Source organism: Oryx dammah, unplaced genomic scaffold (assembly GCF_014754425.2).
Source record: "Oryx dammah isolate SB20612 unplaced genomic scaffold, SCBI_Odam_1.1 HiC_scaffold_27, whole genome shotgun sequence".
Classification (NCBI taxonomy): Eukaryota; Metazoa; Chordata; class Mammalia; order Artiodactyla; family Bovidae; genus Oryx; species Oryx dammah.
Genome location: NW_024070211.1, coordinates 29,554,895 through 29,582,123, shown reverse-complemented (window position 1 = coordinate 29,582,123; position 27,229 = coordinate 29,554,895). Strand labels below are relative to the sequence as shown.

The 27,229-nt window shown below is 53.5% G+C and overlaps 1 protein-coding gene across 6 annotated transcripts in view; it reads right to left on the bottom strand.

The window, feature by feature from the left end:
- Positions 1-22,666, bottom strand: part of TNS1 (tensin 1) — a 210,235-nt gene extending 187,569 nt beyond the window's left edge. For all 6 annotated transcript variants that reach the window (XM_040228387.1, XM_040228386.1, XM_040228388.1 and 3 more), the window contains exons 1-2: positions 22,510-22,666; positions 10,635-10,749 (exon numbers count right to left, since the gene is read on the bottom strand). In XM_040228387.1, coding sequence (XP_040084321.1) covers positions 10,635-10,749; positions 22,510-22,542 — 148 coding nt within the window. In that variant the 5' untranslated portion in view covers positions 22,543-22,666. The remainder of the gene's footprint in view (positions 1-10,634; positions 10,750-22,509) is intronic.
- Positions 22,667-27,229: the final 4,563 nt, after the last annotated feature.

The window sequence follows — 27,229 nt, the reverse complement described above, 5'->3', positions numbered from 1 at the left end:
GTAGGCTCCCCGTTATTCTTTCTTAGCAGCACCCTGATAAAAATCCTCTTAGCACAGCTCACAATCTGAAGTCATCTTGGGAAATTCCTGCCTACCTATATATAGTACATCTCCCCACACTAGACTGATGAGGGCAGGGAACGTGTCTGTGTTGTTCACACTGTATCCCCAGCAGCTAGATCAGTGTGTGCTACAAGCACACGGTGCCAAACAACATCTTTCAGAAAAAGTCCCACCCTCTGGGCAGACCAGCCCCCGGGACACTGACTACCTTGTCTTTGTGGAAATGGCACAAAGATGTCCTTTCTCCAGGTGGGCCCAGCCCTGTACCTGGATGCATGGCTTGGTGAACAAGGCACAGACTAATTCCAGGACTCTCTTGGGCAGGCGCCCTTGGCACTGAGCAGCCTGCATGACTATACAGGGCAGCCCTGCCTGTCACACAGTGGGCAGACCCTCAGTGAATGCCCTTGAATGGAGGGCAGATGGGGAAATCGTTGGGCAATTGCAGTACAATGTGCTGAGTGCTCCCTACGTGCTGGAATGCAAAGAGCTTGTCCTTGAAAGCTCTACAGTGGGGAGAAAAGAAATACCTCCCCAGCCCCCAGCTCAAAAGACAAAAGCTTGGCAAATGGAATTCAAGTGGCAGGTTCCAGGCAGCCCCAGTGTGGCCAAACCCCCACAGATGAATTTTTATGCCTTAAGAAGCACCTGCTCCCAAACCCAAGGAAATCTTCTTGCCCCGAGCTCCCTCCAGGGAAGGCTCCTTTACAATCTTGGTCACCGGTCACCGGTCTCCGGTATTCTCCCATAGGGCGGTATTCCTACTCTCCAACTTGCATCCCTCCTGCTGTAATTTGAAATATGCTGATCAGCTGGCTTCTCACTTCTCGGATCAATGACACGTTCAAATGGGTCACAGAAAGGGAAACCACAGCAGGCAGCCTCCAAGGTGGCCCCAGTGTGAATCACCTCCCAGTAAGCACACCCTTCTGCAGTCCCCTCACATGATGAACTGGTTTATAGACCAATCGTATATTATAGAAAAGATAGTGTATAACCTCTGAGGCTAAGTTATCAGCCTTTGTCTCCTGGATTGCTCACTCTCAGGGAAGCCAGTTACTGTGTCAGGAGGACACTCAGGCAGCCCAGTCGGGGCGCTGTGTGGGGAACAACTGAGGCCTCCTGCTGCCAGCCAGCACCAAGTTGACTAGCACACAACTGAACCACCTTGGAAGTGGACCTTTACTCCATCAGGCCCTCTGATGACTACAGCCCCAGCTATCTTGACAGTATCTTTATGAGACACCCCAAGTCCAAACCACCCAGGTATGTGGGTGAGGCCCTACTCATGAATCCCTGACCCACAGAATCTATGTGAGAGAATAATTTTGTATTTGATGTAAACTGCTAAGATTTAGGGTAATTTGTTACGGAGCTACAGCTAACTAATACAGATACCAGAGCACAGGATCCTTCAGAAAGCAAGCAGAGGCCAAAGGCTGATGCTGAGAACTAATACTAGAGGCCATCCTTTGGGTCCTTCCTTGCTCCCTGAGTATCTGTATATTCCTCTCTGTAATTCCTTCTTCCCTTTCATTACCTTAACAAGCAGTTAGTCATCCAAAGAGGCTGCTGAGTCTCAACCCTCCTCTTCTACCACTGTACCAGTTCAGACCAATTATCCTTCCCTGGGCCACATCTCCCAGCCTTGTCTCCCTTCAATTCACAGAGTCACAGGCCATCCCAAGGAACAAACTGATCATATCACATCCCTGCTTAGAATCCTCTGTCCAGCTCAACACACTTATTAAGCCTACATCTTGCCTCCACCTCCAGCCACTGCCCATAAAGGGATCTGTCCCTGCCGCATCAAACTCCACAGACTCTGAGTCTACAAGGCTTATGTCTGGAATGGTGAACTCCTATACATCCTTCAAGGCCCAGTTCAAAATGCTCACCCTGGATGACAAAGCATTCAAAGATGGTCCCTCTCTCCTCTGTGCTCCAAGAATCCTCAACCCACAACAAAGCTCTTAGCACCTTGGAGGACTAAGCATTCCTTTATTATTTGTTCTCCCCCATATTCAACTGTTTTAAGACAGAAAGGGAGGTCCTGTTCAACTCTGTAGCTTTGGGTCCTGCCCCTTCCCCTAGTACTGGGTCTGGCATAGATGAGGCTCAATAAATGTGAAGTAAATTTCACACTGGAAGGATTCTCTGCAGCCTATACCCTTGGGACCAGAGTTGACATTCTGAAGCAACAGAAAACATGCAAGTGAGTAGGGAGCTTCACTCTTCAGCTCCACCCCCTGCTGGGAGAAGGCAGGTGGGGCCACAGTCAGTCTTCCTAAGTGCTTCAGGGCAAACACCACCTACGATCAAGCCTGGCAAAGGGTGGGAGCACTGAAGGAGTTGATTAATCCCCACCTACTCCCCCATGGGTCCTGCTTTCTATCTACCCACTTTCCTACCTGGTTGCACGTAGACTGACTCTCAGCTCAGATGCAGGTCATGCACCAGCTCTGTGATCTGGGACAAGTTACTTAACCACTCTGAGCCTTCATCTCCTCATTTCTAAAATGGGGGTAATAAAAGCATCGACCTCACAGAGTTGTTGTGAGAACTAAATAAGTTAATATACCTGGCCAGCCCAGAGGATGTTCTGTATAAGGGTTAGTTGTACCAGCAGCATCTCCATCACCTTTGTGATATTATATGGAAAAACCCTGAGTCAGGAGAACTGGGTTCTAGCCCTGACTGCTGTTATAGCTATGTGACCCAAAGCAAGTCACTCCCATCTCTGAGTCTCCGACTCCTGCTCAGAAAATAAGACAGCCAACTAGCAGCCTCCAGGGAAGATTGGGCCTGGGCCCTTGTCTTCATTAACTGGCTCAATGTTTAAAATACAAAGGCTTCTTCTCTCAGCTGGAGTGCCATGCAACAGAGCAGCTCTCTCTGGATCCTTGGGGCCCCCACCATGGCCTTCTGTCCACACTCACTTGCCTGCTTTACCGCCAAAGTCCCCTGCATCTCTGACCCCTGTTCCAGGGGAATGAGGGCAGGAGAACTCCAACCTCCCCCTCCTAGCATCCCTCAGATACCCGAGACCTCTCTGGACACACATCTCAGGATCAACGCCACCTAAGCACACCCACAGAAGGCCAGGGACCCTGCAAGTTGAGGACCTCTGGGGAGGGACCCTGTCAAACCAAAGCTCCATGGAGCCCAGAAGCCCCATCTTGGCCAGAGGGTGTCAACACTGCCCCTTCACAACAGAGCCTGAGATGGAGCCAAAAGCCTCGGAGTGGGGAGGGGTCTGTAGGTCACCTGTGGGGTGGAGCACCCCAACCCCAGCCCTTGGCTGACTCCTGCCTCGCTGGGCGGCCTGGACTCTGTCCTGGGGTGGCTTCCTGCCTCTTGGGAACACAGGAAGCCAACATTGTTGGGATCTAAATGGCCTTTTCCTCCTGGCCTCGGGTCGGAAAATGAGCACAGAGCCTCGGTGTGCACCTGACCTCCGCGATAAAACGCCTGCGTGCCCAGCAGGCCTCTGCTCCTTCCCCAGCTGGCAGAAACCTGCCCGGCTGCCCACCGGACCTCACAGCTCTTCCCTGCCTCGCTTATTTCTGTGGCCTGGCCTGGAGGTGTGTGATGGTTTATATTAGTTGTCAACTTTCGATAGATTGTGAGTGAAGCATATTACCAGCCATAATGTGGGTGGGCCTCATCCGATCAGTTGAAGGCTTGAAAGGCAGAGATTGATCTCCCCAAGAAAGAAGGAATTCTGCCAGCTTTTAGACTTGAACGGTAACTCTCCCATGGGTCTCCAACCCAACTGTCTGCCCTGCAGATTTTGGACTTGCCAAGTCTCCACAATCATGTGAGCCAATTCTTGACAATAAATATCTGTCTATCTACCTACCTATCCATACTATTAGTTCTGCTTCTCTGGAGAGCCCCAATGCAAGATGACTTGGAGTGGTAGGGGGAGTGGGTATGGTGTGGCTCTGAAGTTGAAGCAAAAAGAAACCTTCTAGGTCATCCCATCCAGTGGTTTTTGTTTTTGTAGCCAAACTCTTGATGCAGCTGGACTCTTACATGGAATCTCAACGATGTTGTTTAACCACTAAGTCATGTCTGTCTCTTTTGAGACCCGAAGGACTGTAGAGCACCAGGTTCCTCTGTCCATGGAAATTTCCCAGGTAAGAATACTGGAGTGTGTTGCCATTTCCTCCTCCAGGGGATCTTCCTCACCCAGGGCTTGAACCCATGTCTCCTGCATTGGCAGGTGGAATCTCTACCACGGAGCCACCAGAGAAGCCCCCTCGATGATATTGTTGTTCAATCACTAAGTCTATCCGACTCTGCAACTGCATGAACTGCAGCATGCCAGGCCTCCCTGTCCTTCACTATCTCCCAGAGTTTGCTCAAATTCATGTCCATTGAGTTGGTGATGCCATCCAACCATCTTATCCTCTGTCACCCCCTTCTCCTCCTGCCTTCAGTTTTTCCCAGCATCAGGGTCTTTTCCAATGAGTTGGCTCTCCACATCAGGTGACCAAAGTATTGGAGCTTCAGCTTCATCATCCGACCTTCCAATGAATATTCAGGGTTGATTTCCTTTAGGATTGACTGGTTTAATCTCCTTGCAGTCCAAGGGACTCTCAAAAGTCTTCTCTAGCACCACAGTTTGAAAGCTTCAGTTCTTCACCATTCAGCCTTCTTCATGGTCCAACTCTCACGTTCACTCATGACTACTGGAAAAACCATAGCTTTGACTAGACAGACCTTTGTCAGCAGAGTGATGTCTGTGCTTTTGAATATGCTGTCTAGGTTTGTCATAGCTTTTCTTTCAAGGAACGAGCGTCTTTTAATTTAGTGGCTGCAGTCAATGATATTGGTTGGCATTTATTGAATGCTTGTTATGTGCCAGGATTTGGCTTCTGAGCACTTTACATATATTGTCTCAGGTAATTCCCACAGTAACTCAAGGAGGAAGGTTCGCTGCGTGTCTTATTTTAAAGGTTAGGTAACAGAGGCACAGAAAGATGAAGCAAGCTGTTCTCACTACTAAAAGTTGGGATTTGAATCTAGGATGTCTGAATCAAATGCAGGACCACCACACCATTCTGCTTGCTGATATATTTAACTCTTGAAACCAGAGGGCTCCAAGTAAAGTGGGCAGAGGTTCCAGGGTCCCAGGTCCTTAAGCCTACCCTTGATTTCCCCCTTTTTCCTACCTTCTCGGGCCCCTGAAGAACGTTATAGCTCCTCTGGAACACAGTTTAGAACCTCAGATCTAGTGCAACCCCTCGTTTGGAGAATCAGGAAAACTAGGCCCAGAGAGGTAAAGCGTCTCACTCAAGGTCACACAGCCAGGCAAGAGGAAGCCAGGACTAGAACCCAGTGTCTTCCCACTTGACCAGGCTGCTTCCAGGGACTCCAAGAAGGGAGTGACTGGGACACAGGCTGGAAGCTGGGATTCCCAGTAAAGAGGAGAAATCCTGAAACAAGGTTTCCCCAAACCCAGCTAGTGAGGGCATCTCGGTGGACTTGTCCCATTAAGGGCTGAAGCATCTTCCCCAGGTACATCTCACTCTCGGGGACACTGCAGGTGACAGCCCCCACCTTGCAAGCTGACCAGATGAAGAAGGGGAGGGCTCTTAAGTCTGGGCCCCACTCAAGGCTGGATGGCAGTCTTGGGCTCTGGAGCTGCCATCCTGGTCTCTTCCCTTGGATGTCAGCCTGGTGGGAGGCTGGGGCCCTTGGTCCAGGCCCTAGACTCTCTAGAGCACTGCCTCCCAGGGACCTGTGGGAAACCCTCTGTTTGGACTGAGGAACTCCTACACATTCTTCAAGATCCAGAAAACATATGGATTCCCTACTGAAGACTGACAGGAAAATCTGCTGAGTCAGAGGCAATCTTTCACACACACTGGCTCTGGAATTGTCCAACAGCATGTCTGTCTTCCCAGGTTAGGAGCTGGGTTTTGGCTCCAGCATGGCATACAGCCCAGAGGGGCCCGGTTCATGACTGTCAGATGGGTGCACGCCTGCACACAGGTGGTGGAGGGGCGGCCTACATTGGGAGGGTTTTCCAGACTCTGCAGACGCCAACAAGGGAATTCTCCAGGGCCTCCCTCGGTCTGGGCCTCAGTGGATATTCTTGGTCCAACCCTTTTTCTAAAGATGAGGAAACTGATACCCGACAGGGAAAGAGATTTATCTGAGCTCACCTGGCCTGTGCATGGCCAGTCCCAGAAGTCAAGGCTAGGCCACTGACAAAGGCCCCAGAGGCCTCTTCTCCCACTGTCTCATCTACCTCCATCTCCCTACAGGGAGCCTCAGTCCTGACACCAGGGGTCACTTTACAGCCACACAAAGAATCTCAGTGCTCCTCACAATCACCCCCTCAGAGAGAGGACTGGGTTTATTATTAACCCTTTGATACCTGGGAGGAAACAGGCTCAGTGCACCAGAAGACCAGCCACGGTCTCATGGCCATCATGGCCACCTCTTTGCCTGTATATCTGTCACGGTGGCACTCACATGTCCACCCACCTCCATTCTGTCTGCCTCATTCAACTTTGAGCCTCTCAGAACCAGAACTAGACCCCGGGTTCCCTGACTCTCTTCCCGACCTCGTCTCCCACCCCACCTCCTTCAGTCATAGTCTGTTAAACAGTGAAAGGCAGGCGTGTGTGGGGAGCAATGGGGCAGGGCAGCCAGTGGGAGACAGGACCCAGAGCCCCCATCTTTCTAGGTCTGGGCTGGTGTTCTCACTGCCCCTGCCTGCAGCAAAAGTTCCTTCAACATTGCAAGCCCCATGGAGACTGTGCATGCAGGGCCTCGACACTCAACCCTGAACCCCCAGCCAATAATCCAGAGAGTCCCCGTGTTGCAGCCCGAGACTTGAAGACAGGAAGAAGAGCTAGTTCAGTTCAGTTCAGTTCAGTCGCTCAGTCATGTCCAACTCTTTGCGACCCCATGGACTGAAGCACACCAGGCCTCCCTGTCCATCACCAGCTCCCGGAGTTTACTCAAACTCATGTCCATTGAGTCAGTGATACCATCCGACCATCTCATCCTCTGTCATACCCTTCTCCTCCTGCCTTCAATCCCCCCCAGCATCAGGATCTTTTCAAATGAGTCAGCTCGTCGCATCAGGTGGCCAAAGTATTGGAGTTTCAGCTTCAACATCAGTCCTTCCAATGAACATTCAGGACTGATTTCCTTTCGGATAGACTGGTTGGATCTAGGGATGCAACCCTAAATCCAACTGGTTGGATCTGGTTGCAGTCCAAGGGATTCTCAAGAGTCTTCTCCAACACCACAATTTAAAAGCATCAATTCTTCATCTCTCAGCTTTCTTTATCGTACAACTCTCACATCCATACATGACCACTGGAAAAACCATAGCCTTGACTAGATGGACCTTTGTTGGCAAAGTAATGTCTCTGCTTTTTAATATGCTGTCTAGGTTGGTCATAACTTTTCTTCTGAGGAGTAAGCGTCTTTTTATTTCATGGCTGGAGTCACCATCTACAGTAATTTGGGAGCCCCCAAAAATAAAGTCTGCCACTGTTTCCACTGTTTTTCCATCTATTTGCCATGAGCCAGAGAGCACAACAAATCCTTTGGTTTGGCCTTGGAGAACTGACCCCTCGGCCAGTGAATGACCTGTGCAACCGTTTCTGGTGACCCTGGATGGATGGGTGGGTGGATGGATAAATGGGTGGGTGGATAAATGGGTGGGTGGGTGGATGGATAAATGGGTGGGCGGAAGGATAAATGGGTGGCATCTGCATCTCCTGCCATTAAGCCCAGTGGCCCCAAACCTGGTGACCTCACCTGTCTCACCGGGGGTGCACACGTGGCCTGAAGAGTGAGGAGTCTTCTGTCTTCTCTTGCAGGGCTGGAGGCCCCTGGGCCTTCCGTGGCCCTGTTCTGACACCTGCTGGTGCCTCTGGAGAGTGGCCCCAGCTTCTTCCTTCTCGCCACTCATTCACTCAGAGCTGCCAAACCAGCCTGGCAGCCCTCTTGGCCACCCTCCCTCCAGTCTGGTTCACACTGGCAGGGCCAGGCTCCAAACCAGATGAGACCCAGGACATCTTTGCACACCATGGGAGCCTTCCATTCACATGGGGTCAAAGCCCCTCCTCCACCCAGGCCCTCTAGCCAGGGCATCCTGGGAACCTAAGACCACAGACTATCACAGAACGTGCAGCCAGAGTGCCCAAGGTCACCCGGTGAGTGTGTCAGGACTTCCTTCTACTCCCAGCCCTGTGCCACCTCGTATCAGAGCAGTGTTGTGTGTCACTGGGGTGAAGGGAAGAAGCACTGGGAAAGGAAGGAAAGAACTGGGGGTGGGCCAGCGGTTAACAGGGGCAGGTTCAAGAGACAGGATGAGGTGGGGGCTATGATGCAAGCAACATGCAAGACCCCACCTTAGGCAATACCTCCTTGACTTCTCCCAGTTCAGTTCATGGCTCAGTCATGTCCAACTCTGTGGCCCCGTGGACTGCAGCACCCCAGGCCTCCCTGCCCATCATCAACTCCCGGAGTTCACTCAAACTCATGTCCATCGAGTCAGTGATGCCATCCAACCATCGCATCCTCTGTTGTCCCCTTCTCCTCCCATCTGCAATCTTTCCCAGCATCGAAGATGGGAGAAGGGGACGACAGGATGCAATGTTTGGATGGCATCACCGACTCAAAGGACGTGAGTTTGAGTAAGCTTTGGGAGCTGGTGATGGACTTCTCCCAGTTCTGACTCTTAAGCACCATCCATCCTCAGAAGGTAAAGAATCCACCTGCAATGCGGGAGACCTGGGTTCGATCCCTGGGTTGGGAAGATCCCCTGGAGGAGGGCATGGCAACCCACTCCAGTATTCTTGCCTGGAGAATTCCATGGACAGAAGAGACTGGTGGGCTATAGTCCTTGGGGTTGCAAAGAGTCGGGCACCACCAAGCGACTAAACAATCCCAGCCAGACTACTTGTAAGGAGGGTGCCATCATGCGGCTAATTTTGTTATTACACATGTTCCTGCTGGCCCCCTAAAGACAGTCTGAGTGTCCCAATCCTGCAGTTAAGGATCCTAAAACTCTGCCCTTGGCCTGTATCAGGCTTGCCTGGAATGCCCCCCAAATGCATGCACACACTCACTCACACACTTCCATCCACCCACTCTGACTTCAACACCAGCAGAAACTCCTCATCTAGGAAGCCTTCCTTGCCCAGAGAGCACACACGCTGGAAACACCACTCCAGCCCAGCCAGCTGCGTGTCTGGGCAAGAGACTTGACTACTTGGAGCCTCGGTTTCTTCGGCTGTAGAACAGAGATGACACCACCACCTCCCAGATGCCATGAGCCCTGCATGAGATCACGTGTCTGTGTGCTTCACTATTGTTTTCATCACTGTTCCCTAGGGTCTGACACCCATCTTCCCAGCCCCACCGGGACACGGGCATGGAGGGAAGGGAGGGGGAGAGCCAGGTAGAAAGAACCACGTGAGGAAAGGCTCCAGGAAAGAAAGAGCCTGGCGCTTTGGCATGTTTGACATACTTGGTGTACTTGGGAAGTACGAGAGGTGCAGCTGGTTTCACTGTGCACTTGGGGGCAGGGGAGACGTGAGTCAGAGAGCTGGCAAGGGGAGAGTCCACCAGACTGCACGGCTGCAGGAAGGTGTCTGTGCTTTGCCTTGAGGGTGTGGGGGCTCCCGAGGCAAAACCCAGGGAACTGACGCCGAGTCCCAGGGAAGCTGGCATGGAGGTGGGCTGAGAGGGTGGGTCGGGATGCGAGAGGCAGAGGCCCAGGTGAGAGAAGTCACCTAAGATGAGAAGCTCAGGGACTCAAGCTGTATGGGAGCAGGGAGAGGCGATGGCGATTGATGGGAGACGACAGAGGGAGGCAGCCGGTGGCAAGTACGTGGGTGATGGTGTCAGTCGCCGAGACTGGGCACAGGGGCCTCCTGCTGATTTCACCGCGTGATCTGAGACAAGACACGAACTCCTCTGGCGGCAGTGACAGCCAAGCCCGGGCCGTTCCAGGAACACGTGAAAACAACGACTGCAAAAGCCTGCCAGCCAGCAGGCCCTCTGCCGAAGCCAACCAGGGGCCTCTTAGACTCTCCCCTCAGTTGCCACAAGGGAAGGACTGTGGCTTGGCATCTTTTCAGTACTCCCAGTGCCAGGCACACGCCCCCAGACACCTTCCACACGCCCTGCACACACCAGCCACACACCAACCACATGACATCCACAGGCCAACCACACCCCTTCACACGCCCTCCACACACCACCCACACACCAACCACACACCATCCACCTGCCCACCACATACTACCCAAACGCCTTCCCCATGCCATTCACATGCCATCTGTAGGCCACCCACATACCTTCTTCATGTCATCTACACACAAACTACATGCTATTTCTATGCCATCCATTGTGATGTGCCATTCACACACACCTACATGCTCGCCATCCGTGTGCTCAGCCTCTCCGCCCAAATGAGAACCAGGCACCCACTTGGAACCCCAAGGACATCCCAGCCCCGCCAGGACCCCAAGCCTCTCGTTTCCGTGAAGACACGCTCCCCCTCCCCCATGGCCCCGCCAGCCCCTCACCTTTGCAGGTGCAGCCCTCCCGGCTGATGACCTGTCGGCAGATCCCACAGGGCTTCACCTTCTTGAAGGTCTTCACCTTGAAGTGGTGAGTCTTGGGGGCCTCCAGGTCCTCTGGCTGTGGGAGGAGAGGCACAGAGGTCAGGCTGGGCTCCTGGGGAAAGAGCCGGAGACCAAGGGAGAAGCAGGCCAGCACTGGGGGAAGGAGAAGTGAGAGCCCCTTCAGCGGTGAAGGGCCTGAGCCCATTTCTGGAAGGAGGCGCCCATGGAAAGAGAAGCTATGGGTGTGACCCAAACTCCCAGACGGTGGTGGGGCTCAGACAACCAAAAACCCCAGCATCCAGGCACCACAGGCTCCTCCATGGTTTCTTAATCACTTTTTCTGTATTAGCAAAGTGCACTGATTTTAAATGTACTGCTCAATACAATTTGACACATGTATGCCCCCTGGATTCATACCCCTGGAGGCTCCCTGGTGACCATCTCAGTCACTATCACCCCAAGGTAAACACTGTTGACTTCTGTTGCCAAAGATCCATTCTGCCAGGTTTTTAAACTTCATATGAATGGAATGACACAGTATATACTCCTCTGCCTGCTTTCTTGACTCCGCAAGAATCTGCAAGATTCATCCCTGCGGTCAGGTAGAACAGCAGCTCCCTCCTTTCCGCTGCTGCGTAGTACTCCCTGTGTGCATGCAGCTAACTTGTTCATCCATCCCACTGCTGATGGCCCTCAAGGTCTCACCCCTGTGAGTGCACTGCCCCTCAGTTCTCTCTCGAAACCTCATTATTACTCCCTGCCTCAGCCCAGAAGTCTTCTTCCATCTTTATTTCTATTTCCTCTCCTTTACATTATGAAAATATCAGTAGGTTAAATATCCTTATTAAAAAATTTTTTAGCTGCATGCAGCATGTAGGATCTTAGTTCCCTGACCAGGGACTGAACCTCCACCCCTGCACTGGAAGTGTGGAGTCTTAACCCCTGGACCACCAGAGAAGTCCCTAAATATCCTTTTTAAAATGACACCACCACACACATGGGATGAGAGACAGGCTGGCAGTCCAAGCCTTAAGCCTTCTCTGTGTCTGGCTTTCTGTGAGCTCTGGGCCAGCTGCCACCCTACCACTAACAGGGGCCTCAGTTGCCCCCTCCAGACAGAGTGAGGTTGGGCTCCACACCCCCTTGTGACCACAGATGTAAACACACTCTAAGTCACAAAGTCATCCATGCTGCTTAAGACCCCCCTCCTTCCTCCCACCCGCAACCCCCAGCCCAGGCACAGGCTGTTCCGAGGACACCCCAGGAAATCACGCCCTGAGTGCAGACACCGTTCCTCTCCCAGGCACCTCCCCCTGGTGTCTGACTGGATTCATTCCCCAGCTCAGGCAGCAGGGGCCAGCAGAGCACAGACGCTGATGCTGCCTCACCGGCTCCCCAGCCACAGAGCTTTCCAAAGCCCCCGGCACACACATGGACACACACAGATGCGACTGCACACCCCACAGTTCCAGGGAGAAGGTTCTTTTTCTCCAAGTCCCCCTCCTAGCACCCCAGTCTGAGCCTCCCAGCTCCAGGTGCTCAGGGGATGGCTGGCAGTGTCCCAGAAAGTTTTGATAGCAAATAGACATACATAAATGTATGCAATGCCTGTAGGTTGGAATACAAACCCAGCATGTCCAGGGCTCGCATGTCTCAAACCCAGCAGCTGAGAGCCCTATAGTGCTGAGTCCTGGGTAAAGGAGATGGAGCCACAAGAGACACAGAAAAACAGATGAAAGGAGAGACAGAAAGCCAGCAGAGAAAGAGGCAGAAAGACAGAGAGAGGCAGAGGGAGAGAGAGAGAGGGAAACAAAAAAGGAAAATACAAAGAGAGACAAAGAGAAAAGCAACAGTCAGACAGAGAAGAAAAAAAAGAGGATCAAGATAAAGGCAGAAACAAGCAAGCAGATACAGAGAATGAGAGAGATTAGGTGGAAATGCAGAGAGACCATAAAGGGAATCAGAGACTCACAGGGGAACAGATAGACAAAAAGGACGCAGGAGCCAGCCTGAAGGGGCTCCTCAGATCTGGGAAGATGTGAGCATCAAAATACATCGTGACAGTAATGATTCATCAAAACACATGCTGACAGTAATGACAGTCCATACTGATGTGTGAAATAAGTGAAAACACTGAAAGGCTGGTGAGGAACAGAGCATTTACGAGGCTCAGAGCACCTCCCCACATCATGCTTATAAATTACAAAGGGGAAAAAAGGAACTCTGCCTGGCAGGCTCCGCTTTAATCAAGTGATCAAAGGCAACGTCACCGGTAACGGGACGAGTGGAGATCGTGCGCTAGGGAGGGGATGGAGTGAGAACAGAACATCACTTCTGCGATACTGCTGCCAAAGACACACAAGCTGAATCTAATCAGGAGAAAGCGTCAGACCAACCCCAACGGAGGGACAGTCTACCAATGAAGTGGCTTATAATCTTCCAAAGTGACATGGTCACGAAAGTCAAGGAAAGGCAAAGGAGACTTCCAGACTGAAGGTGACTAAAGAGACCTGACAACCAAATGCCGCCACTGATTCTGAACTGGATTCTTTCCACGCCCCTAAAGGACATCAGGAGGACACCTGGCCGATCTTCAGCGGAGCCCGAGGATGAGAAGGTAGTCACTCATCAGTGTCAATTTTCTGACTTGGATGGCTGTGCTGGGTTAGGTAGGAAAAGTCCTTGTAGGAAAATAGGGCCGTATCAGAGAGGGCATGGCAATGGGTCAGCTACCCTCAAATAGTTCGGGGGCAGGGGGGAAGGCTCTCTGCACTGTATTTGACACTTTCCTGAAGTTTTAGATTGTCTCAAAATTCAAAGAGACAGACAGACTATATGTTGAGATGGTGGGGAGGCAGAAGGCAGCAGAGATAAAGCCCAGAGCCAAGACAAAGAGAGCAGAGGGTAGAGGAGCCAGCAGGTGCCGGAGCCCAGCTGTGCCCCCTGTTGGCTGGACCAGGCAGCAGGACCCAGGTTTGGATATTCCAGACACTTTATTCTGGGAGCTTCAGCTGAGGGTGGGGGTGAGGGGGTGGACTGAGAGTGGGGGCCGGGCACTGCTTGGCTCTGGACTTGACCTGTACCCCTTATCCCACACCAGGAGGGGCAGGTGAGTCCTCTCCTATTCTGAGGTCTCACCTCCCGTGTTTTCCCATCTCAGCCCCCTGCTGGTGACCTTCCAAATGATCTCTGTCACTGACATTCCAGGGAGGGGACCCAGTCCCTTGTCAACTGCAGCAGCCAAGGCTTAGATGGGAAGAGAAGCAGGGAAGGGATTTGGGGTTCAATTTAAGGCATGTCTGAAGGGGCATGCAGGAAGCCCTAAAGCCCAATCATCTCAAGCCTACTCTGCCCCCGGAAGCCTGCCTTTCCCACCCCACTAAGTCAGCAAAACTCTCCATACCAGCTTATCTCCCAGCCTTATCTGCCTATGACCCCAAATCTAGCCCTTCCCCTAAAACCCAGGGAAAGAGGCCTCCCTGCTAAAGCAAAGTCAGGGCAGTGGAATCTGCCCAGTAAACAGAAGAGGAGCAAGCTGGCCTTCCAGGCTGACCAACAAATACCCAGGCTTCTCGCCTGGGTCCTGGGCTTGCTTGCTCTGCTTGGCCAACTCCATAAAGTCTGGTTTACAAAATCTCCTCGCCCCATGGGCTTGGAGAACAGAAATGAGGTTCAGAAAACACGCTCTCCAGCCTTGCTCACGGCATTTTGAGCTGCCCTGGGTGATGGTCTGGCACACCCAGCTGCCCTGGGTGATGGTCCATCCTCTATATCCACCCTATCCTGGTTCTCTGGCTGAAGGATCTCTGGGATCTCTGGGATGGGAGTCTAGAGACCAGCTTTCCAGACTGGCAGTCTTGGGACCATCAGTGGCCTTCTCCGGGCCTCATAGTCCCCAGATGGAAGTGAGGGGTTTGGACAAGACAGCCTGGGTATACACAGTATTCGGGAAACAATGGGCCAGCTTGTGGGATCTAGGGGGTGGGACTTGCTGACGTTTACAGAGAGAGAACTGTCTAATGGGGCATCACCCCTCCGTGAGGGGCTGGGCAACCCCAGTAGGAGTGAAGAAACCAGCTGGGCCATGCCCAGGAAAGTGACCCCAGGTCATAACCTTGACTCTGCCAGCATCCCTGGCTATATACACTGAGATGTCTGGTAATCTTGTTAAGAGTCATCCACAGAGGTCTGAAGATTTCCTGGGATGACGGAGGAGGAAGTGTAGGGTGGGATATCTTCAAATATCTGAAGGAGCTGTCATGGCTGTGAAGTTTCTAAAGGCAAAACAAAACCCCAGTGGGTAGAAGGTGCCAGAACGCATGATTAGACAGGAGGAAAAGAACTTCCAAACAATCATACGTCAAAATCCAGAGGAAGAAGATAAACGAGGTTCTAGCACCTCCCGTGCCCCACCCACAGTTACTCTGCAGGTACAGGCAGAGGGTGAGAACGGGGCCCATAAAGCACCAAGCTCAAGGGTAACGGCTTGTTATGACAATGAGCATCATTTTCCCTGACAAGTGGCAGACAGCCTCACAAAGCACACCAGCCCCTCCCTTGCCAGATTAGCTCCTAACGGACCTAGGGAAAATTCAGGGCAGAAGAGGCCTGGCCACGGCAGAAGCTGCCTGGTCTGTCCCCGGTCCACCTTCCTTGAGAACTCAGAAAAGGGAAAGGGTCCCAGCTGAAGTCATTCTTCCCCACCCTCCAAGCCCAGAGCCCTAGCGCGGCAACGAGCCCAGCCAGCATCAGAGGGCTTTTCTGGCCCTCTGGGGGAATCTCTCCCTGCCCCCGTCCCCACTCTGTTCAGCCAAGCTGCCTGCCAGAGGGGTGTGGCACATCTGGCTTGGACAGCCTTGGCGGGAGTTCTTGGCCTTGGGGTGGGAATGGCTGTTTACTGGCTCCTCCCTGCCCTGTGGGGCAGAGCGCAGTGGAGTGGGGGTGGTGATGAAAGGGGACTGATAACCCTAGAGGTCCTCAGCTCATGAGCTCCTGCCCCGAAAACATCCCCAGCCCTGCCCCACTGGGCTCCCTGGGCCCCACATTAGGAGCCATGGATGAAGAGGCCAGAGGACAGAAGTGGGCAAGCCAGTGAGCCTTGGGAAAGAAAATCGCTATAAAGCAGGCCCTGGACAGACCTGGAGTGCCATTCAGCCCTCTCCCAGCAATCCATCCTTCCATGTCTCATCACCGTGGGCTGGACACCAGGACCTGGTTGGCATCAGTGCTTATTTCTGTGAGGAAGACTGGGACTCCCAGTGGAGCTACAGGCTGGAGTCTGGGACACTCCCCCGCCCCAGCACCGCAAATGCAAGCTCCCTCCAGCCCCACCTCACCTTCACATACACACCACCCCACCAAAGTTCCTCTTGACCATCACCATCACCCCCCAGCCCCTAGCCAGCTAGGGCTGATCGTGTTCTTGGTCGCTCCGGGTGGAAAACTCTGAGTCATTCTCAACGCCTCCCAACCCTCCACCCTCAAATCCAACCAGCTGCCAGACTCTGTAAATTTTGCTTCCTAAATATTCTCTTGGCCCTCCTGTGCTTTTTCATTCCATTGCCTTTGCCCCATTAGAGGCCCTGTCACTTTTTTGCCTGGGCACTGTTGCCTGTGGCAACAGCCTCCTCCCTGCACAGCCTCTAAGGTACACAGCTCTCTGGGGTCACCCCCACTCACTCCAAAAGGCTTCCATGCCTTCCCAAGCATCCACCATAAAACGTGCACTCCCTCCAATCAGCAAGGAGCAGCCTTGGTCCATACCCGGCCCACCCAGCCATCTCAATCCCCATGCTCCATTCCCTGACTCCCTGCCTTGGTTCCATACCTGAGCCCTGGTTCTGCCATTCCCTCTTCCCAGAATGTCCTTCCTGCCTCTCACCATGTCAGGCTTCTAGGCATCCTTGAAAGCTTCATTCAAACCTCATCCCCGAAGGGAAATCTTCCCAAATAACGTCCCCACCATCCCTTTCAAAATCAATCTCTCCATACTACTTTTCTTTTTTCATTGTGGAAAGTTTAAAAGCTCTGGAAAAGATGGACATGCATATGCCCTTGGCCCCAACTCACTGCTTATGAGCATTCTGCCACTTCTATCCACCCTCTGTCTCTGTCCCCTACCTCAATCCAATATAATGACCACCCTCAGGAAATTCGACCCCGCAACAATAGCATTATCTAACATTCAGTAATATATTCTGATTTCCCCTTTTGCCACAATAACACCCATTTGAGCTGGGTCTTTGCCTTTGTTTTTATTTTGGACTCAGGATCCAAGCAGGATCTTGTATTACGTTTAGTTGCTGGGTTTCCTTCCTCTTCTTTCATGTGGACACATGACTCCACCTTATGATTTCTCTTTGATAACGTGGACTTTTTTGAAGAATGGCCCTCGGTATCTGGATGTGTCTGGTCATTTCCTCATGATTCGATTCGGGCTAAGCGCCACCCGGCACCCCTTCCTTTCCTCAGTCACTCATGCTTGGCGCCCTGTCACAGCACCCTGTGCAATCTGACTTGTTAGCAAGGTGACCTCTGGCAAGTTAATTAACCCGTCTGCCTCACTTTACTAATCTGTTAAGTGGGCTAATCGTAGCAACCACCTATAGATTATGACAATGCCTGAAAAGCCACCGGAACAGCGCCTGACCCATAGTAAGCACTCTCCAGATGTGGACTCTTGATTTGTGTTGTCATGCCTGGGTGTGCACTGGACTTGCCCACAGGCACACACATCTGCATGTGCTTCTGCTCCATGTCCACTGTGTCCAGAACAATGTGAGCCCAAAACAAGTCAGAAGGAGCAAATTGAATGGAGCTGCTGCCTGACCTCGGTTCCCTGCAGTGATTTCACCCACTGCCACTGTCCTGCCCGCAGGGGACAGAACCCAGGTTCAGGGGGTCCTCACCCAGCTGAGGAGCGAGCTCTCCTATGCCAAGCAGCCCTGGGTCTCCAAGGGAGGAAAGAGGCAGAGAATGGCTGTAACTGAGCTCCCCGTGTGACAGAAGAGCACACAGACGCTTGGGCAGCCCGGATTCTGCCTGGTGGCCTTCGGCCCCTGACAGGGCTTCCTGAGCTGGCCCATCACTCACCATCAGCCTGCCTCTCTCTCTCTCTCTCCCCACTTGGCTGCTTTATAAACCATGTCCCAACAATTTTGAGCATTAAGCCCCAGGTCCCTTTTTGTGCTCTAATATGAAAAAATCAGCTCCTGGAGTGGGAGGGCACAGTGAAGGTGAAAGTGTTAGTCGTGTCTGACCCTGCAACCCCATGGACTGCAGCCCTCCAGGCTCCTCTGTCCGTGGAATTCTCCAGGCAAGAATACCAGAGTGTGTTGCCATTCCCTTCTCCAGGGGATCTTCCCAGCCCTGGGATCAAACCTGGGTCTCCTGCATTGCAGGCAGATTCTTTACCATCTGAGACACCAGGCACAGAGATGTGGGTGGTCTGAAACCCCATCAGGCCTGGCCTGATGGCGAGGGCTTGGCACAGCTTCCCTCACTGATTCCTCACTGCAACATCCTACAGTGAGGCTGAGGAGTGTGCTCTGGGGCACCAGGGAAGCCAGGATGGACCGAAGATTCAGATTCACGTCTGTCTGAGATAGGGTCCCCAGTCCCTAACCACGGCAATACCACCACTTCCGAGGGTGTGTCAACAGCTGCCGTCTGTGTTATCTGGAGAAGCCCTGGCAGTTACATTGTCAAGACTCCTCTGCCCAAAGGCCATCTTCTGGCCAGTTCACCCCATCTTATCTTTCCTCAGTTATGCTTACTTCCTGCACTTGGATTTCTGCAGGCTCAACTTCATCTTTGGATCTAGTTTAAAGTTCACCTCCCAGAGGAGAACATCTCTTTCCTGATATGTCCCTCCTTCTCCCTCAGTCTAGGTGAGGTCTCTCCTTAAATGTCCTTACAGATTCCCTCTTGGATAATATCCATCTTACTGCAATCATTTGTCCAGTATCTGCCAGCTTCTTGAACAAAGTTGGCACTCCATGATCAGTGGTGAGATAGGTGGAGGCAATATGGGTGGGTGGTGCTTGGATGGCATCACGGTGCTTCCCTAACATCATTTCCCATCTCTGGGCTGCTTGCCACTGACCCCGCAACCCAGAGGTGCAAAACCTCCAGCCCATACCCTTCCACTTTTCAGGAGCACTGAACCCACTGTGGCCCCCTGGGCAGGCCACTTGCCATCTGCGGGTCCCCTTCGCCTTGGCCAGAAATTGGAACTAGCCATCCTTGCCCTTCCTACCTCACAGAATTACAATGAGGTTCAAATGACATAGTGTAAGTCAAGGACCTAGAGACAAGGAAGGCACAGGGAGGCTACCTGCCTGCCCGGACCACAGAGGTAGTAAGTGGCTGAGCCAGGATTTGTCCCCAGAATCCGTGTTCTGACTATGCATGCTGCCTGCAGGAGAAAGCCTGTGTATTCTGGGCCTTCACACTGTCCTCACACCCCACCTGCCTTTCCCGGGAGATTCCCAGAATGGAAAGCCCTGGATGGAGAGGCGGAAGAGCCAGGTCCTAGTTGTGCCTCTAACCTTGTATGGCCTTGAACTGCACCATCGTAAAAAGAGAGCTAACATTTCTTGAGCCCTTATTGGGGGAGAGACACTATTTTAAAATGTATTGGCTCCTTTAAAATCTAACAACCCTATAGGTAGGTGGGGAAACCCATGGAGAAACAGAGATTTGAAGCCACCTGCCTAAGGTCACAGAGCTCCCAAGTGACAAGGCAGGATGAAACCCAGGCACCGCACTCTTGGCCGACCTGCCATCCTTCCTCTGAGCATCACAGAAAAACAGTACCATATTGCTCCCTGACTTTGGGCCTCAAATGTCATGTTGAAAAATTTTACAAAGGGGCCTGTTTTATCTCAGACCCTGTTAGTGTCACACCACCCAGCCGAGCTCCCAAACCCACAGTCAGGAGGCCGCACGGTGGGCACAACCCTACAGGCCAATGAAACTCCAAAGAGAGCGAGTTCGGGACAGAGGGATCAGAGTCAGGTTCACAGGGCAGAGCTGCACGCCAGGCAACCAGGAGCTCACGGGGACCCTCTGACAAAAATGTGTGCTTAGCGCTGGGAGGGACACGGGCTCTAGAAGAGAGAACACTTCTTTGTCTGCAGCTGCGAGCAGCTTCAGAGGACAGCATCCAAGTTCCTAGGAGAAACTTAGGATGAAAAGTCAACTGATGAGCCAGAGGCCACATGGCTCACTCAGCACAGGGCCAGCGCTGTCCTTGGCCCCTGGTCGTGCCTTGTGGCTCTCTCAGCCCCACCTAATAAGCCCTCTCCCAGGGCCTGCAGCTCTAACACCAAAAAACCTCAATTAATAGGCATGTAACTGTTTTCTAAATAAACCATACTTGAATATGTAATAGCAAACAATGGGAGCATTTGATGAGAAAATCAAGTTAAGCATGATAAACAGCTACGCGCCTCAGCTAATAAAGTGATTTTCATTCCTACAGCTTGTTAAAACTATGTGCTATGGACAGATGACTTCGTGGATGAAATGTGTGCAGCTATTCCTGGGGAGATTTCTCCCGCCAACACACATTGGACCTGGGATGCAGGGCATCCTAAGAGCCAAGCAGGGTCTTGTGGAGTGGGGTGAGGGACCCACATTTACTGAGCAGCTACTGTGTGCTGGGTACCTGGTTTTCTGACGCATGTCAACTCTGTCCTCACCCCAGCCAAACAAAGTGTGTATTCTTCTCCCCACTTTACAGATCAGGAAACTGAGGCTCAAGGAGGGAACTGTGATAGCCAAGGCTGCCCATCTGATAAATGACAGAACGAGGATCGGAATCTAGACCTGCCTGGTGACAAAGGCCACCCACTTCCCACCAGCAGGTGCCTCTCAAGGTGGGAGCAGCCCCCTTGTCAAGGTCTCCAGGACCTCTGTGTCTCCTCTCCATAATTTGCACCAGCTATTCCACCCCTCCCTGCTACAAACTTATACCCCAGCCCCACAGAGGTCCATGCAAAAAGGAGGAAAGTTGCTGGGACGACTGCAAGGGAGGACCCGGGACAAGAAGTTAGATGGGACCAGGACTGTGGCCCAGGGCTAGTCCTCACCGCCACCCCCAGACTTGGGCCCACCCTGGAGATGGGCATCCAGGCCAGGGCAGGATGGGAAAGACATCCTCCTCCCCAGTCCACTCCACCAGCCTCTTCCACCACCACAGAAAGGCACCCGCTGGGTTTTCCTGTGAAGCTGGAGAGGGACGGGGGCGGGGAGTCACAGGAGAGAGGACAGGAAAAGGAGGGGGGAGGACCTTAGAGAAATCGCCGCATCCACACCAGCCCTTGGTCCTCAGTTCCCTCTCCCAGCTCTCGGGGAGAGGAGTCACCGGACAAGGCACTCATGCTCACCTCTTGGCACCTCCCCTCTGTCACCCTCATTTTACTGCCCAGGGAAACTGAGGCTCACAGCCACGAGGCGCTTCTCCCACAGCCTCTCCGCTGACGTGGCCTTGTCTCCATCCACAATAGCATCACCCCGGAAGTTTAACCACCAACTTTCCCACCACAAGCCTCCCTCCCCGCCTGGCTCCATCCTCAGCACCATCTACAGGCCTTCCAGAGCTGGGCCCAGGGAGCTGGAAGGGCCTGGAGAGATGAACTTGGCCATGGCTCCCGTTATACAGATATGGACAGCAGCCCAGCGAACCCCCTCTATGCAGGACACTCCAGACACCTTCAGTCTATTACTGAGAGCCCCACACACCACCCAAGTACCCTCATTCCAATGCTCCTCACTTCCTCTCTCTTCCTAGGTCTAATGGCCCGCTGCTGTTTTTCAGCCTGGGCTTGCCTAAGCCCAGGAGGGTCCTCTCCAGGGCTGGCTGGAACAGGGAAAGGGCAGGGAAGACCACATCTGGACCCAGGACTGAAGCGCCCTCCCCCAAGCCAGCTGGCACTCTCTCAGAGACCAACATTAACCTCGGCCAGGGACAACTTCCTCGCCCTCCTGACCCTTGCATGCCTTCGCCCAGCCTGACAGCCCAGCCAAGTCCCTCTGAGGAAGGGGTCTCCGGCCCCTGCTCCCCCCCAGCAGCCGTCAGCCCCCTCTCTCCCACTGACAGGCCTCAAGACTTTTAACCCTCACCATGTGGCCCCAGACCCTGATTGCCCACCCCTCAGGCACTCGCCCCTACACACACCTTCCCAAATCTGGGGCCAAGAAAGGGGAAAGACAAGGCCCTGTCTTCCTCCTCAGGACTAGGGGGTGGGTGGGGGTGGTTCTTGGTAAGAGTGGGAGGGCTGTGGAGGAAGAGGTTAGGTTAGAAGTTGAAACTGGGATAAAAGTGACGGAATCCAAGCAGAACTTCCCTCCAGCCCGGGCTTCTCCAGATTTCATTTTCTAGGTTAATACCCCTTGTTCCCCAGGCCCCCTACCACGGCACCTTCCTCAAACTCTAAGGCTGAGCAACTTGAGGGGTGACGAATTTCGCCCCCCTCCCCCGACCCAGTGCAAGGGAGAGGTAAGGTGGGAGGGGGAATGGAGACAGGAGAAGCTCCAAAAAGAAACCAACTTTGTGATGGCTTCCTCGCCTCACAGCTCCTGGACTCAGCTGGAGTAGAGAGCAGGGGGGTGGGGTGGGGGGGGTGGACTGACCAGCAGAACCGGGGCGAGGGGCCCCCATTGATGGGGAAGGACTCAGGCTGAGAGTCTACTCAGTTCGGTCCCTCAGAGGCAGAAAGGCCCCCTCCTTCACAGCCAGCACTCCCCCCCACCCCAGGCTCTCAGCATCAGGCTAAGGTTGAAGGGGCCACGGCGGGGGCTTCGACCTCCTAGCTGACACAACCACACCTACCCAGAGCATGCAGGATAGACAGATCCACGTCATCTTCTTCGCTGAGTGCTGTCCCTGGGGCCACGCTGGGGCTGGCGGATAGTCCCCCTGAGCTCACAGCCCGCACAGAGCAGGCAGAAGGGAGCTCTGAGTCCGCAGCGGCCTCGGCTCTGGCTCAGCCAGCATCGCTCGCCCTGCCTGCCTCCAACTCACCCTCCCTCCTCCTCCTCCCCCCACTCCACCCCTTGTCCCAGCCTCTTGTCTCCTCCCTCCTCCCAGCTCCACTGGTGGCTTGCAGGGTCTGAAGCCTTTGCTTTGCAAGGGGTAAGCAGAAGGCGGAGCAAAGGGACAGCTACTGGAGACAGCCCCTCCCCCCCAAACCTCTCGTGTACCCCCAATCCCAGACACCCAAGCCCTGTGAGCTACTGGGCTGCTCCTGCCTTCTGGTTTGATCCAGCACTACTGGCCAGGAGTCTGCTTTACTCCCCACAGATCCCTACCCCCAGAATCCCAATGGAGGGACAGACAGACAAGCGATGGCACAGCCTGAACTGTGGTCCTTCAGGCCCATCCCATCTCCAAGGACACACACATGCCCTCCTGCCCTGGGAACACACTCCCTTGCACACACGTAGGTAGGTCGGGCTCTGGTGCCCGTTCAGCAAGCTCTGAGCCTGCACCTCACTTGACTCAAGAGAAATCAGGCCTGAGAGGGCTGGAAAATGGCCCTGCCCTCGGGGCTGTGAATTTCGTTCCAACGTTTTCTTACTTTTTTTCCCCCCTTCTTTCTTTTCTCCAAACATCTGTCCCAGCCCTTCCTGCCCTTCCTAAAGGAGCCCCGCTCCAGGCTCCCGCGAGAGTCTGTTTTTCTTGACTGTGCCCTGGGCCAACATTTGGTTTGCATTTCCCCACTTCCTCCTCCGCCTCCCCGGCTCCCCCTCCCAGGGCCGTTTTCACCTCCCACCATTCCATATGCCTACTTCTCCCAAACACTGTCCCCCCTACTCACTCCTGCCAGCCCTTCCCAACCCCCCACCACCTTAGCCCAGGGAACTAGAGTTTGGGGTCCAGGCCAGGGGGGAAGACGAGGGGTACAGATTTCAAATGCATTCCCAGGGCTCGCTGCAGGGGAATCCAGCAAAATCTGCCCCGCGCCTTCATTGTCTCAACTCCCCCCTCCACCGTCCCCCCAGAAACTTTCCTCTTTGAGCTCTGGCCACAGCTGGACCAAGCAAGGGTGGGTGGGGCTGGTGAATCACCAGCACTATTTTTTTGGAGACTTCCAGGGGAGGGAAAGAGGGCTCAGTCCCACCCCCTTCTGTAGACACACACACACACACACACACACACACACACACACACGACACACAGTTCAACTCACACAAACACACAGAATGCTGAGGACAGGGCCCCACTCAGAGTAGGCACTCTGAGACCACTTTCTGGGACTGAGTAACTTGGCAAGAAAGTTCTCTTGCTTGAGGACTTATGCACACACACCAGCATGTGGTACATGGCCTGGGCCACATGTAAAAGGGGTTATGTATCTCCTGCCTCTCTCCCCGACTCACCCAAGAACATGCCTTCACCACTCTGTGTCAGCACCACACACGGTGCCATCCCAGCGTAGCGTCTATGCGACCAGCCTCTCCCCTCAGGTGGACCTGTCCAGCCAGGTGTACTGGCTTCCAGCCCACAGTCCCGTCAGGACATCTACCTAGGAAACCCCAGAACGAGAGGGAAACATTCACACTTTACCTGGGAAAGGGCTGCCACGTGTGGCTGTGCAGGTTGTGTACTGCACAGAGGACTCTATTACTTGGCGACTCCAAGATGTCAGGGGAGGACACTATAGCAAGATGTCTCATTCTGGTCCCTCCTGGGGCGGGTGCCTGAGTTAAGAGTCTTTGTTCTGATGAAGACATGATAAGGTAAAAAATCAGGGCCCTTCTCACATCTCTCCAAGCCCTTCTGCAGAGCCGTGGAGCAAGGAAGGATTCTGCCCCTATCCTACATCCCTTTCCAGAACCACAGTGCCCCTGGATATCCCCTCCCAAGCCTGCCAGGGCTCAAATGACAGTTTAGCCAACACTGTAATGAAGCAGAGTCCCACATGCAGTCGGCCCTGCACCCACCGCTGGGGATGTCCACAGGCAGACGCTCCTGCCAACCCTCCCTCTCTCGACTGGCTGGAGCTCAGGGCAATATAGGAAGGAGGCCTCTCTGGGAGCCCCTGAGCCCACCCCTAGCCACCATCACCAGTGCTGCCAGCCCTCCCAAGCATTTGGCCAGCTCAGCCCTGCCATCTCCGCACTCATTCCCACCCCAGCTTCCCCTGCCCTGCTCCCATACCCCTGCCCTTTACAGCTGGCATCACTAGATGTGCCTGCCGGCAGCTATCTCAAGAGTTCTGAGAAATCACTTTGCAGCTTCCCAGAAATGCCGAACAAGACTAAAGACCAAGTCACAGCGACATCAATTTGTCTGGCTTCCCACGCAGCCCAAGGGGGCCCTGCAGCCCCCCAGGCCAGCTCCCTCTGCAGTCCCTTCAGATGGGACTGAAAGACAGCAGTAGAGAACCCTAGTGCTGAGGGTATTCTTGGAAGAATTCCCCATCCCTCTTTTCTGCGACTCTGAGGGTGTCTCTTGTATCTTAATCTCTCACAGTCGAACAGTCTTTCCTCCTACCCAGTCACCATCTTCCCCGTTGAAGGCTCAACTCTGCCACCAGAAGTGTCTCTAACTGTATGTGATGACCCTGTTTCAGGACCCTGTTACCCATTATTCATCCTTCCCAGCTGGTTGCCCTGCTCCACCCACACAAGGAGAGTTCCTTGGGCAAGGACCTGTCCTGTGTGTTGTATCCTGAAAGCCTGGCATATAGCAGGTATCAGACATGCTTGTAGAAGTAATGGCTCGATCTACCAATCAATAGGTCCTGCCATATTTTCCTACTTCTCCCACTTACTATCCCCTTCCCAGGGCTTCCCTGGTGGCTCAGCAGTAAAGAATCTGCCTGCAATCCAGAGTCTCAGGAGACATAGTTTCAATCCCTGGGTCAGGAAGATCTCCTGGAGGAGCGTATGACAACCCACTCTAGTATTCTTGCCTGGAGAATCCCATGGACAGAGGAGCCTGATGGGCTACTGTCCATAGGGTCACACAGAGTCAGACATGACTGAAGTGACTTAGCACGCACACAGCAAGCATGCATCCCCTTCCCAGGGGCTTCCCACGTGGCACAAGTGGTCAAGAATCCGCCGGCAATCTGAGAGCCGCAGGAGACATAGTTTTGATCCCTGGCTTGGGAAGATTCCCCTAGAGGAGGAAATGGCAACCCATTCCAGGATTCTTGCCTAGACAAGCCCGTGGACAGAGGAGCATGGCGGGCTACAGTCTATAGGGTCGCACAGAGTCAGACACAACTGAAGTGACTTAGCTCGCACACATGCACATTCCTTCCCAAACCCTCCTCCCGGTCCACTCCAGCCCCCCTGAAAGGATGTTGGCATACCTTGCCTGCACACCCAACTTTCCTCAGCACCATATCTTCCATGCTGATCTCCAAGCTCTCCCAGAAGGGGGAGTCTCCAGAGGCTGGACAAGTATCGCCCTTCCTGGGGTCCTGACCCCATGCCTGGACCAGGGACTCACAGGCAGAAGCTGTGGGGCTGGTTGGGTTTTCTGGGCTGAGATCCCAGAAGCCTCAGCACCTGCCCTCACCCTGTGCCGTGACACTTACTGCCACGGCCATTTCTGCAGCGGCTGGTGTTTAACCCCACTCTCCTCTCTCTGCAGGCCAAACCTTCCTGCTCACTGCCCACGGCACTCCAGCCTCTAGCTCAGCATTCAGTTGAGGAAAGAGCCAGGACTGCAGGCTCTGGGGCTGGTGCTGAACTGAGGCAGAAGGAAGGGTGAGTGAGGGCAGGAATAGAGCTAACCGGTCTTGTAAGCCTGAGCCTGGCACTCCTGTATCCCAGCCTGTTTCCTCACCTGCAAAATGACAGAGCTGATGGTCTCAAAGGTCCCTGCCAGCCCCACAGGTGCTGTGGGGTGAGACCACACAAATCGGCGTGAGACCACACAAATCAGCGTGAGACCACCGATTGCCCAGGCCAAGATCCCCGCTCCCTCCAACGTAGTCTTCCTCTCCTTCCACACTTGTCCATCAGAAAGTTCTTCCTGTTGTCAGCCCATCTCCTAATGGAGCATCAGGTCTTTTCTCGGTCACCATGGGTCACAAAATTCAAAGGTCACGGAACGTCAGAGCTGGAAAGACCTGGAGCCTTTCAAGGGGTCACAGACAAAACCTTAAAGGGCCTGACAGAAGTTAAATGAAAGGAGCAGGCAAGGAGTCCCTCAGAGACCCAGAGAGCTGGCAGGCTCCACTAAAGGGGACCCTGCTCCTCGTCAACAGCTGCTATGGATCAGCGACATGGCCCACACTGTCAGATCTTTTGATCTGTCAAGAGAAGCCCCAGATCTATATTATCTTACAAAACCTTTTCTACAAAATATGAAAAGTGCACTCTTTAAGTGCTGGCTTTTTCTTCTTTTAAAGCCGTTCTGCCAGATTAAATTAAACAAGTCTGCCAGGAGGGTTTGGCTTTCGGGGCACCGCTCACCTAACCCAGCCCCATCATCTGAGAGATGACAACTCTGCAGCGGAGGGAGGGGTGTATCGCCCTGGTGTCAGGGCTGTGGCTCCCAGCACCTGCTCTCCAGTCACTGTAGGACCAGA